Raw genomic sequence first — 12,566 nt, forward strand, 5'->3', positions numbered from 1 at the left:
TGGTGCTTAGGCCTGCATCGTGGAAGGGCCATTACAGTACGCAAGGACAGCTTGGTTATTCATGACTGGATGCTGTTTTATGAACAACGAAGCACTGAATTTACTGCAAAGGGCTACTTAAGTTGGAAGTGCTTTCTCAAATGTAAATCTGGAGAGAATTAACATTCCTCTGTGATAAGAACATGGGTCTAGTCCACTTGTTATCCAAGCAGAAATGCTTAGGGTTCTAGTCAATAGTAGAACTGGAAGTGCTCATATACATTCATAGTACACTTCCTTTTTTTTTTTTCCCAGGGTAAAGTGGAGGTGGAGGTTGGTAAGGAAGGCCTTCGCTTTGAGAATGGAGCCTTTACTTACTATGGCGTCCCAGCCATCATGACCACTGCTTGCTCAGGTATTCTAGTTTCCATTTGTTTATTGGGAAAGTAATGGGATATGGTAGAAAAAGCAGAGGGGTTCAAGTCTTGACTCCTCCTTTGACTCCTGTTAATCACCCTGGACAAGCCATTTAACTTCCTTGGCTTTAGTTCCTTCCTCTGCAAAATGGGTGTATGAATCACTTTTCATTCAGTTAGTGCTTAAAGAAAAGTGACAAAAATTGAATTGTAAAAAGCAGTAATATTGTCAAGTGTTAGGGATCTAGGGTGGTAGATTTCACTGTAAAAAGACGAGTTTATTTTGCTTTTTATACTGGTTCCCTACCCTTCCATTTAATTGCCTGGTTTTTACAGGGTTAATTGGTGCTGGGGGTGGATAGAAGAGGGAAGATTCCCATAAGAAGTGTGTTTTCTGAGTTGCCTCTGAAACCCACTGCATCCTTCTGTCCTTAGATAATGACGTGCGGAAGGTTGGAAGTCTGGCTGGATCTTCTGTCTTTCGTATGTATCTCTCAAACCCCTTCCTCGTCCTCCCCATCGTAGTCCTGCCTCAGCCCGCTCTGGGGACCTGGACCTGGGCTGGGGCTAAGACAAATGCTGGCAGCCTCTTTGTAATGTTCTGCCAGGAGCACTGCTTCCTGCCAGGTACCCACAGACCATGGGAGCTTAGGTTCTTGTGTCTGGAATGTCTTCTGCGGCTTCTCTGCTCACATGGTTGGGGGATGCAGGGGTTGGGAGGGGAGGCACTGCTTATTGCCACCTTCCAGGAAATGCAGGCAGGTGATTTGTGTGCTTGGGCAGAGGTTCAGCCCTTCCTTCTGTGCAATAACAATTCACTCATGGCCTTTACTCAGAAACTCTCATATGCTATTATTATGTCTGTGGGGTTTGTCCACAGTAAGAAGTGACTGCAAGATTTGGGGATGTAAGTTCCACCCTTGTGCAATACGCTGCTTATCTGCTTCTCTTTCCTGCTTCTCCACCTCTCAGCTAGTGGAGAGGTATCTGCCAGCTGGCCATGCATGCTGTTGGTGGGGGGCAGGCACAGGGCTGATGGCTGGTTTGCTCTGCCCCTTCTGTGCTGTGCCTTCTTGCTGTTTCCTGTGTAGTTATTGCACTTGTGTTTAAAGGGCATGGCATTTCTTGTGATTAAAAGTGTGATCCAGAAAGAATTATTTCTCCACATTTCTTTCTGATTCACGGATCTGAATTTTGCTTTCAGCTGTCAGTGTTTACAGTGGCCACTTCAATGCCAAATAGGGTCTTTCCTCGCATCACAAAAAAGATTTTACGTATTCCCTTGTGGTGGGAATTGTCAGAGAGTCCCAGAGCTTGATATCATAGTCCCCGGAACATGGCAAGGTAGATACCATTTTAACATGAGTGAAACTAAGGAAATGACTTGCTTCAAATCACCCAGTAAGTTGGTGACCGGCCAAGATGCTTCCTGGTGTCCTGGCTAGTTCACACAGCACAAGAAAATACAGGTTTCAGATCCATCATATTCTGGAATGCAATTTCTAAGTGAAAATAGTGGAACAATTTACAGTGTAATTGTTACAGTGTAATAGCCCAGCCAGTGGCTGAAATGAAGTACCTGTCCAGCCTGAAGAGTGGCAGAACTTGAGTTGGAGGAGATCTGTAAAATCGAAAAGACCCTGGTACATTATTATACTTAAGACAACGAATCTCAATCAAGGTTGATGAAGGAAGCATCGGTGCTCAGTAGAACTCTCGATGGGCGAGGGACGGGTTACATGACGTTGGCAAACCTTAGTTCTCTAAAGGAAATTTCCATCATCCATCACATTAGGGACTACTCCTGGGATTCTAATATGTTACCTAGAAATGTCTGTGATCTCTTCCAGAAGACTGAAAGAGGTGGAAATTCTGAGGAAAAAAGGCCTACATATGGCTTCCTAGCCCAATGCTGTGGCCAGGCATGGTGGCTCTCACCTGTAATCCCAGCACTTTGGGAGGTCAAGGCGGGTGGATCACGAGGTCAGGAGTTCGAGACCATCCTGGCCAACACAGTGAAACCCCATCTCTACTAAAAATACAAAAATTAGCCAGGCATGGTGGCGCATGCCTTTGATCCCAGGTACTTGGGAGGCTGAGGCAGGTGAATCGCTTGAACTGGGGAGGTGGAGATTGCAGTGAGCCAAGATCATGCCACCTTACTCCAGCCTGGCTACAGAGCAAGATTCCATCTCAAAAAAAAAAAAAAAAAAAAAAAATTTGTTTTAAGTAGAAGGAATATGTTATCCGATTTCTTCCTTTCCTTCCTTCCTGTCTCTAGTTCTTTCTTTCAAAAGCTTTCAATGGCATCAGCGAGATAGAAATAAAGTTGCAACATTGATTTCTCCTTTAAAACTAGTTAACTGAAAAGAAGCATAACACTCTTTCTCTTTCTCTCCCCATGTTACTGAGCATCTCTGTAAATCTTCAGAAGGAAAAAGAAATATTATTAGCCAATAGGGGTAAAAAGACATTTTCTGTCCTCCTGGAATCCATACTTAGTGTAGTGAAGTGTGAAGTAACTGCAAAGGCCAGCCATACCCCAGTTATCCCAGGTGAAGGCTCAGCCCATGGTCCAGCCACCCAGCATCTTTCATTGGCCAAGAACCTCAACCCTATAGGTTGAGGAAGAGCTTAAGTCTAAGCCAAAAGGCAATAAAATCTTACAGGGTCTTGGCCCAGCCCCCTCCCCCTATGCTTGAAGCTAGCTTGATCAGCCTTTGAGGATGAGGAGTGAGATTATGAGTTTGCTGGAAGACTGGCACGATGACCTATGCTTCAAAGTTGAACTTGAGGCTACAAAGAAGTCTCTGGCTTTCCTGTGTGAGGCGAAGGGAACATAATCTAGACTGTCTTCTTGGTTCTGATTGCCAGGAACCCAGGGTAGCTGGAATAGGTGCACACACAGGTGTGCAGATGTGGAAAGAGCAGGTCTCCTTTCTGTTTGGTGTATACATTTATACATTGTATAATACATTGTATACAGTGTTTACAGTTTGATGTATACAATGTATACAATTTGGTGTATACATTTCTACATTTAGAACTATGATTCTTCTTGAGAATAGAGGGTTTCTTAACTCCATTGTGTCTCATAATATTGGAGGCCCATTCTAATATTCGTTAACATCTCATGTCAGAGTAAAGGATTATCAGGTAGGTCATTTCAAATAAAATCATTTGGTTTAGCAAATAAAACTGCAGAAGCTGTCTATTTCCATCTGCTATCATCTGCAGACTGGTTTCATTTAGCTCCTTAAAAAGGACTCTGGGAATGATCAGATAAGAGAGACGAAGACAGGTTCCCATGGGTCCCGTGGCCAGACACCACTTGAAGGGGGAGGGACTGGACTGTTAGTACACACTCAACTCTACCCAGGCCCCCAAGTGATACCCAGCAGCATTTCCAACTCTGTGGAGAAAGAGAAGGAAAAGGGAACAGAGAGATGCTTTGGACCACTGGTACTTACCACGAAGTGGCTATGATTTAATTCAAGTTGATTCACATTAACACTGCTAGAGATATTGTTCTGTAACCAGAGGGAGCTCCTAGGAGTCAGAGGCAGGATCTAGCTTCCTCAAGGATGCCCCTAGCAGGAGCACACGCTTTCCATTCAGGCCTCTGAGTACCCATGCAGGTGCCCTTGGCAGTTGAGCTCCATGGGAGCTGGGAGAGCTTGGTGGGAATGCAGCGCTGGGCTCCCAGCATGTTTGCTGGCTCAAAATGGGAGCCTCAGAGAATGCTGCCTACATGCTTCCCACAGGGCTCGGCTTGTGCTTGTGCCTCTGATTCCAAGATGTGTTGCACATCTTTTCAGATGACTTTCAGCAAAATCCATTTTATTTTCTTGTCTTTCTGGAGAGTGACTTTGTAAGAGGATGTGATTTCTGTGTTTTCAGAGTCAAGATTCCTTTTTGCAGAGAAGTGTGATGTTGTGAAGATCCAGGAACAGACTGTCTCACCCACTTTGTTCTTTGTCTCTTTCCTTTTGTGTTTATATCTTCCCTTTTGCAACTCAAATCCTTGGCCCCTGACTCTTTAGTGCCCGTCTCTGTGTCTCGTACCTTCGCTGTCAGCAGAGGGGACTCTCTGGCAGGCTCCCCAGGTAAACATGCATGGGTGTCTCGGGTCTCCGTAGATCCAGAGGGGTTTGCAAGAAGCCTTTGGCCTCTGTCACTTTCCTGCCTGAGAACTAATCTCTCCAACAGGCACTCTTGTGACTAAGGCATAGCACTTTGCACAAACAGCACTCATTTGCACATACCACCCAGGCATTGCTGGTTCAGTGGTGTCATTTGTGAGCTTACCTCCCAGGAATGTATCTGTGTACGCACATGGAAAAATGGTGGGGGTGAGGGATAGTGTGAGTTTTTCCTCATTTGTCTGACTACAGAATGGAGGGATGAGGAGGACAGCATGAATGAAATGGGAATAGTGGAATACTATGCTTTATTTCTACCTATTTTCTTTCTACCTTTCTTTCCTTCCATGTCCTAATCTTCCTAATAATGTTACTGTGTGATCATCATATTCTCAGTAGCTCTGCTCATACAAAGAATGCTGTATGTAAAACTTTCAAAACAACTTTTCATTAGGTTTAACCTCTTTTGTTAATAAGTGAAATAGTCACTGGGTTTCTTTTTAATCGGGTAACAATTCCTCATAGAGCTAGATAATAATTGAATGACTGAGTAGAATGCAACAAATCTGAATGATCAACTGTTTGTTTTCATTTCTAGAGGTTGTTCTCTTGGGCTCATAGAGTAAGTAATGACTAAACCAGGAATGTATTTGTTAAATTGCCCTGCAGTTAGCGCACAGTTCCATTTCCTCTACCCTCTAAATCTGTATCCCTTATCCCATTGCTGGGGTAATGCTACTAAGACCCCACCACATCCTCAGTCATCGAGAAATTGCTTATGTTTCTCAGTCTGTATAGTAGATCCTCGACATTTAAAAAAGGCTATGTTCTCCAATTTGCAACCTCAGTAGTATTTGTGTTGACTTCTGTTTTTTCCCAAAATCAAATTTTTTCATCAAAAACCATCTGGTCCTCATGTTGATCTATACAAGATAGGTTAACCACCTTGTCAAATTTCACTGACGTTTTTTCTCTCTCTCTCTCGATGGTGATTTTCCATTAAGAAATAGTTTTTCTTGCCTTGTGAGAGCTCATGCCTTAATGATGACTACAGGATCGGACAGTCAATGTGAGATACCAATCTGGTGCCCTTGCCAGCTAAATGGTCTACTCCTACATGCCAGCAAAATTAGAAATGACCACATGATGGACCTTCAAGTTCCTTCACATGCAGTGAATGTTGGTGATGTCAACAGTGTGCTGTGAAGGTTCAGAGGAAAGGGGAGATGCACATTTTAAAAGACTTTCAGCCCAAAAGATCAAAGCGAGGATGCGTTTTCCTTTATAATTAACCTTCAGTTAACCAGATGACCTAGTTAATTGTAACTTCCCAGTTAAAGGAAGGTTAATTCTAGTTCATCTGTATTGATTATGATAAAGTTCATGATAACCCAATATCAGACAGAGATGAAAGTGATACCTTCCTGCTGTGCAGAACCTCCAGGAAGTGCCGAGACTTCTGATCCAACTCTGGGTGCTGTCACGTGCCCCTGAGAGTATTTTCAACTTTCCCCCTTTTCCATGACTGTGGGTATTCAACACAACAAGAGATTAGTGTCAACACAATGCAAACCCTACTCATAAAGAGGTAAGCTTATTCCCATCCTTGGTTTAACTGTGCAGGGTGGAGCAATGGTCGGTACAGTGGGAGAAAGCCAGAGGTAGGGAGTGCCTAGCTTCTCCTTTGGCTTATTCCGCTCCGCCTTATGTCTGGTCTCTATCTAGAGCTAATCACTGTGCCTTCCCAGTGATCAGGTGACATCCACAGGACCTATTCTGTGATATTTCCTCTGTCATTCTTGCTTTTGTTCCATATCATTAAAAGAAGCAGCCTCAGAGGTCTGGGATTTTGTAGAAAGAAGTTCCAGTAACTTCTGGCCCTGTAAGCACAGAGACTTTGGAACCAGGGATTCTTATTCAGTGCTTGACTGTCCATTCATAATGTGCATTGAGATCAGCAATGATGCCATTTTCTCCTAGAATATGCCAAAGTACCTTAAAAAAATCTTTTTACTTTGCGAAATGTGCTGAGTGGAAATACTGATTTCTGATCCAGATACATTAATTTACATATATGCTAAATCTCAACCCTATCTTATATGGGGGAAAAATAAATCCTAGAAACCAGTAGGGTCTTTAGGTCTAAAAAAGAACTGTCATTGTCTTATTTGACTCCCCACAATCACTTTGGGAGATAGGCAGGAATTGTCATTGGAAAACAACAGACAAAAAAACAGGCTCTGAGAAAGTCAGTCAGTGTTGTATGTGTAGTAGATATGTAGAGGGACAAGGACTGGAATCTAAGTCTTAGATCGTGCTCTCCACCTACTGCCTGAGACCTTGCTTTACCTCTGAATATAGACATTTTGTGCCCTCTAGAGGGCTGTGATTTATTTGCATTTTGAAAGCAGTGCTAATAACAAATCTGGTGCTCACACTAGATTGAGGCCAGAGGTCTCTGCACCAAATATTGCCATCATTATCCATGGGGAGTCTCTTTCTATTTGAGCCTTAGTTTGAAATAAGAGCACAGTGGTTTGCAGATTACCTCCAGGGTGTGGTGTGGTTAACCAACTTGGCAGGTGCTTTCATTTAAAAATGAAACTTCTGATCAGGGGTTTCCCCTGAAAGTACACAGCCCCACTGCAGTTATCATTCCCTTTCCCCAGATTCGCTCCTTCTTTCTTCTCCTGGTGGTGGAGATAATTTTGAATTCCCCATGACAGTTCTTTCAAATCCACAAAAGCACAGAGACAGAGACTTTGGAACCAAGGGTTCTTTTCAGTGCTCAGTTATCCATTCATAATGTGCACTGAGATCAATAATGACAGTTTTCTCCTCAAATATACAGGGAATCTCTGAAAATAATATTTCTACTTTGCAAAATGTGGTAAGTGGAAATAATCCTTCGGGTCGGCTCTTGTGTGATGAGCATTTGGGAACCGTTAAAGCTCCGTGTAAAGTGAGTGAGTTCATCTGGGATCCTAACTTGGGCTCAGAGTTCACACTGTAGTTTTGACAGACAGCTGGCTTTGGTGTTTGGTTGTCTGATGCTAAATGTGGCCCCAGTATAACGAATTTTAATAATGCTAGTTTGTACTCTTACAGGTCTATGTAATTAAGCTTCCTGATCCATTTTGGAGAACAGAGATGGCCCATGGCACAATCACAGTCAGACCAGAGTAGGCCATTCCCCCTCATCCCTCACTGATGCTACAAAAGATGTAGGCAGGCAGCCCCTGAACCCTCCTTTTTCCTCAAATCCCCATAAGGAAAATGGGAGCTTAGCATTCTACTTCTGTATCTTGGGGTCTGCTTCCAGGATAGGGTTGTGAAGGCTCCCTGGATGCCGGTGTCACAAATGAAGCAAGAGTCCCAGAGCTGCTGCGTCCAGATTTCCAGGGCCCCTGACTATGACTGCAGAAGGAGAGGAGATTCCATCCAGCCCCAACTCAGTGTGAATTCCTCTTCCATACCCTTTGCCACCCTGCCCCCGATTTTACCCTGGTGCCTTCTCCACCCAAACCTCAGCAATCCAAGTAGCCAACCCAGGACAGGTATCTCTTACAGACTGACCACTCAAAGGCTACAGGAATGAGGTTTGTCACAATTTCATAGAGCAAAAAACCCTGCTCCTCATCACCCAGTTACACCTGAGCCAACCTGAGGGTCTGATGCAAGAGCAAGAGTGGGCAAGGGATGGGTTGGTGGCTTAGCCTGCCGCCTGTTGACAGGTCCGGTGGTCGGTGTTACGTATCACTGTTTGATCTGTCTCCTTCCAGACCTCCTTGCACTATACTTAGGATTTTCCTCCTTGCTTCACTCCCCCAAACTGTGCCTCTGTGCTTTTAGGATATGCCAAGGGGAATTACACAACTTGAACTAGTTTGCCATGCTGCTAGGACACTCGTCTGTTACTGATTTCTTCTGCTTTTTATTAAAAGCATTTCCATGTCCCTTGCTCAGAAACTTCTGAGTGTATGTGCACAATTACCAAAATGCCAAGTCATCAGCATCCCACCCATTGAGGAATGTCAGACTCCAGGACACGAAAACATTGATCTCGCACAATACCCAGAGGAGCTGGGACTTTCTCATGGAGTAAAGGTTCTTTTTTCTTTTAAAAATTGCTTGTATAGACTCAATCTTTGTAAGACAGTTGTATCGTTTGGTGTTGGGAATCCTTTATGATTTTATAAATAAACTTTCAATAGCATTGTTTTTACTTTAAAAAAAAAAAAAAAAGACGTGTTTTTCCTCCTCCCAGCATAACAGTGATGTAGCTTGTGTTTGACATGTGAGTCCCTGTGGGTGTCACCCACACTGGGTGCCAGTGAAACGATGAGAGCTTTGGGGGGAACTGGGATGTAGTTGTTGCCTCTGTCTCCAACAGGAGAAGCTTCCACAGATGGAAGAAGTTTAGTAGATAAAATAGGGCTCTTTCCCTGCTGTCCTCCCTGAACATATCTTGAACTGTGATGTAAGAAATGAGGATATGGAACAACTGGTGTAGGGCGTGTGAAGCCCATGTCTGGCCAGGCAAAGTGGAGGATTGTTGAGAAATGGTGGTGATTCTCTGGGCAGCTGAAGCCATAAGCCCTGCTCACACTTTCTTCCCTTGGTTATGTCCAAACTGAGTTGAGGTCAAAACCCACCAGGTCAAGGTATGGTTTTCCAGATGCTGCACTGGGGCCAAAGAAGCTACTCTTGGGCAGGACTCCCTGTCCCGCTTTTCTGCAGCAACTAGCCTGGAGGAAAGAACGCAGACTTATCCAGCCGCCACCCTAAAACAGCCACAGATGGGTCTGGCCAAGTCAGAACTCATCAATTTGTTCTTTTTTTTTTTTTCTTTTCTTTTTTTTTTTTTATAGATTTAGGGGATACAAGTGCATTTTTGTTACACAGATATATTGCATAGTGGTGAAGTCTGAGCTTTTAGTGTGGCCATCACCCCAATAGTATACATTGTACTCATTAAGTAATTTCTATCCCTCACCCTCTCCTGCCTTTCTGGGTCTTCAATGTCTATTATTTCTCTGTGTCCACTTGTACATATTATTTAGCTCCCACTTACAAGAGAAATAATGCAGCCTTTGACTTTCTGAGTTATTTCACTTAAGATAATGGCCTCTATTTCCATCCATGTTGCTGCAAAAGACATGATTTCGTTCTTTTTATGGCTGAATATTTCATTGTGTGTACACACACACAGAAACACACACACACACACACGTATGTACAAAATCACATTTTCTTTATCCAGTCATCCATTGATGGACACTTGGGTTGATTCTGTATCTTTGCTATTGTGAATAGTGTTGCAATAAACATACATGTACAGGTATCTTTTTTACATAATTTCTTTTCCTTTGGGTAGATACCCAGCCGTGGGATTGCTGGCTTGAATGGTAGTTCTATTTTTAAGAATTCGTCAGTTTGTTTTCAAGGGATCAGGCCCGGAAGTGAAATGTACCTCTTTCTATCCAACACTACTGCTTTTTACAATCACCTTGGTGCTGCATGTTGTCCTCTACAGCACCATCGCTGTCCCTGTCCCTGTCAGTTCTTAGTCGCTCTGGAGAAGGATCTGGTCCCTCATCACACAGTGGATGGGTAGGGCCCTAGGCATCTGACTTCAGGGCCCCCTGTTTCACATACCCTTATTAAACAGTCTTTCTGCTCCATGTGGCCTCTTCCTCAAGTTACTGGGCCAAGGCCTTAGACTTCCTGGTGCCCTTTGATTCTAGCTGCACACTATTTTACTCTATCCAGCCACATTTCTGGAGGGTCCTGCTCCCCACCCTCGCTTCTTGGGGAAGTCAGCTTCCCCAGAATGACTTTAGGTTTGTGATGATTTAAGAGCTTTGGTGACTTTAAGAGCTTTAGTTTGATGATTTAAGAGCTTTAATGACTTTAGCTTTGTGATGATTTAAGATCTCTGAAACCTTTTTTTACAACAAATTTAGATCATAAACTATAAGAGTCATTGTATTGCCCTGTGGGACCCTGACGTGCTGATTCATTTATTCTACACATTTTCCTTGAGTACCTTCTCTAGGCCAGGCACGGTGCTAGGTGCTGGGTGTACAATGAGGATAACCAGAGAAGACAACGTCTCTGCCCTCGTGGAATTAAAAGTTGAATTAAGTAGATGTAACAAGTAGTTACTAATATGTAATTAATGCTTGTGAAAGTGCTTTGAAAGGATGGACAGGGGATCATGATAGAGTAGAACAGGAGGAATCTTCCTGCGATGACCAGACAAGGTCTTCAGAGAAGGTGGTGCCTCAGCTGAGAGCTAATGACTGAGGAGCAGACAGCCATTAGCTGAGGGGGGAGGATGTGGGGTGGGGAGGGGAAATGGGCATTCATTGAGGTGGGCTAAGCCTGCATGGTTAAGAACACCCAAGGAGGCCAGTGGCTAAAGCAAAGCAAGAGAGGGGAAAGGAGGCCCCAAGATCAGATCAGATAGGAAAGCAGGGAACAGGTCACGGCAAGGAATTTGGATTTTATTCAGACACAATAGGAAGCTGATTTGTGTTTTAAAAATGAGATTCTGGCAGCTGAGGTGAAAACAGATTATAAGATAGTAAGTGGGGAGACTGGTCCAGGTGAGGCTGAGGTAGCTGGGATTTGAGTGGAGACAGAGATAGGACCGATGGGCTCATTATGTCAGATGGATAGCGATGCTCCATGGGGGGCTGAGGGAGCGGCAGGAGTCAAGGACAATCCCGGGGTTTCTGGTTTCAGCAACTGCATGTAAGTGGATGACACTTACTGAGAAGGGGAAGACTGGAAGTGGACTCCTTAATTCTCTAATCAGATCAAGGCAGTGATGATTATGGTTCTAATAAGAAAATGATTCAACCTATCGTTTTACTCTTTCTGCTGCATGGTTTGCCAGGCAACAGCTTGGCAGCTAAATAGATCATCAACTTTCCATGACTCATTCCAAATAGATGCTAATCAAATATTTTGCTTTATCTCAAGAGACAGGATTAAATTCCCAAGGTTCTACCCTGAAAGAGCAGAATCTATAAATAATCTGATTCTTCATTTGAGCCCCCTGAGCTAAATCTGTGTTAAGAGAAGCTGACAGCCTCCTCATCCCCTTTTTTGGAAGAAGCAGAAGGATTGGGGGAGCTTTGCAGTCTACCACTTGGGGTGGTTCCATGGTTGAGATGATGTTGGAGTTACCTTTGGTATCCTCTTTTCTGTTGTTCCTGGAGAGGGCAGCTCACATAAAACCAAGTGACGTGGTCTCAATCGAACTTTTCCAAGAAGTGTTTCTTAAAAATGTGAAAAGAACCTGGCTAAAGCATTCAGGAGATCTTTGACAGAAGGCCTGCAAATTATCCCAGTGCCCCCCTCAGGCCTATGCAAGAGGGAGCCCAGCCCTAGACCCACATCTTGGCCCTTCTCAGTCCAGCCCATCTATATGGGGCAAGGAGTTCTCAGGGCCAAAGGGAGGTGCTGAGCCAAAGCCTGTGTCCTCCCTTCTAAACCACATTTCAGATATCCAGAATCCTGGAATCCCCACGCAAACAGTCCTAGGGGACCGGGGGTCCAGAAGCCCTAGGGGCAGGGCTGGCTATCCACCCACGGCTCTGTTTTCTGGCATGGTTGCTATGAACATTTGTCAAGGAAGAGGATAAGCCTGTTTTTACCATTTATTAATGTAACTTCTAACTTAAAAATATTTATCCTTGTGGTTTGTGGGCTTCCGTTTGTCCCAGGCCCTGCCAATGTGGGAGCAGGCCTGAGTTCTTCCCACTATAATGTAAGGCCACATGAAGATTGGTTGCCTGTGCTGTGACAGATGGTTTTGAGGGCAAACCCAAGGCCTTGGCCTTTCTAAAATAAGTTTTGTGATTGGAGTTGATGTAAAATACCTCACCATGGTAGAGGGGCTCATGGTCTAGGGTAGCAAGCCACGCTTATAGTACCGACATCATCTCATGCAGGGTCCTTGTGCACCTAATCTGAAGACAAGAACCAAGGAAGATGTGAACCACCCATCCCCCGTCTG

At 44.1% G+C, this 12,566-nt stretch overlaps 1 protein-coding gene across 5 annotated transcripts in view; it reads left to right on the forward strand.

The window, feature by feature from the left end:
• The window catches only part of CNNM1 (cyclin and CBS domain divalent metal cation transport mediator 1), a 68,638-nt gene that overhangs the window by 38,544 nt on the left and 17,528 nt on the right, over positions 1–12,566 (forward strand). For 3 of the 5 annotated variants that reach the window (XR_003121137.1, XM_025396719.1, XM_025396721.1), the window contains exons 5-6: positions 295–394; positions 831–878. Coding sequence is in view for 4 of the 5 variants with exons in the window: in XM_025396719.1 (XP_025252504.1) it covers positions 295–394; positions 831–878 (148 nt within the window). In the remaining variant the exon portion in view is untranslated. Of the gene's footprint in view, positions 1–294; positions 395–830; positions 879–4,438; positions 4,502–12,566 lie in introns of all 5 variants that reach the window. The other 2 variants (XM_025396718.1, XM_025396720.1) reach the window with 1 other exon arrangement.

The sequence above is a fragment of the Theropithecus gelada genome, chromosome 9 (genome assembly GCF_003255815.1).
Source record: "Theropithecus gelada isolate Dixy chromosome 9, Tgel_1.0, whole genome shotgun sequence".
Taxonomy (NCBI): Eukaryota; Metazoa; Chordata; class Mammalia; order Primates; family Cercopithecidae; genus Theropithecus; species Theropithecus gelada.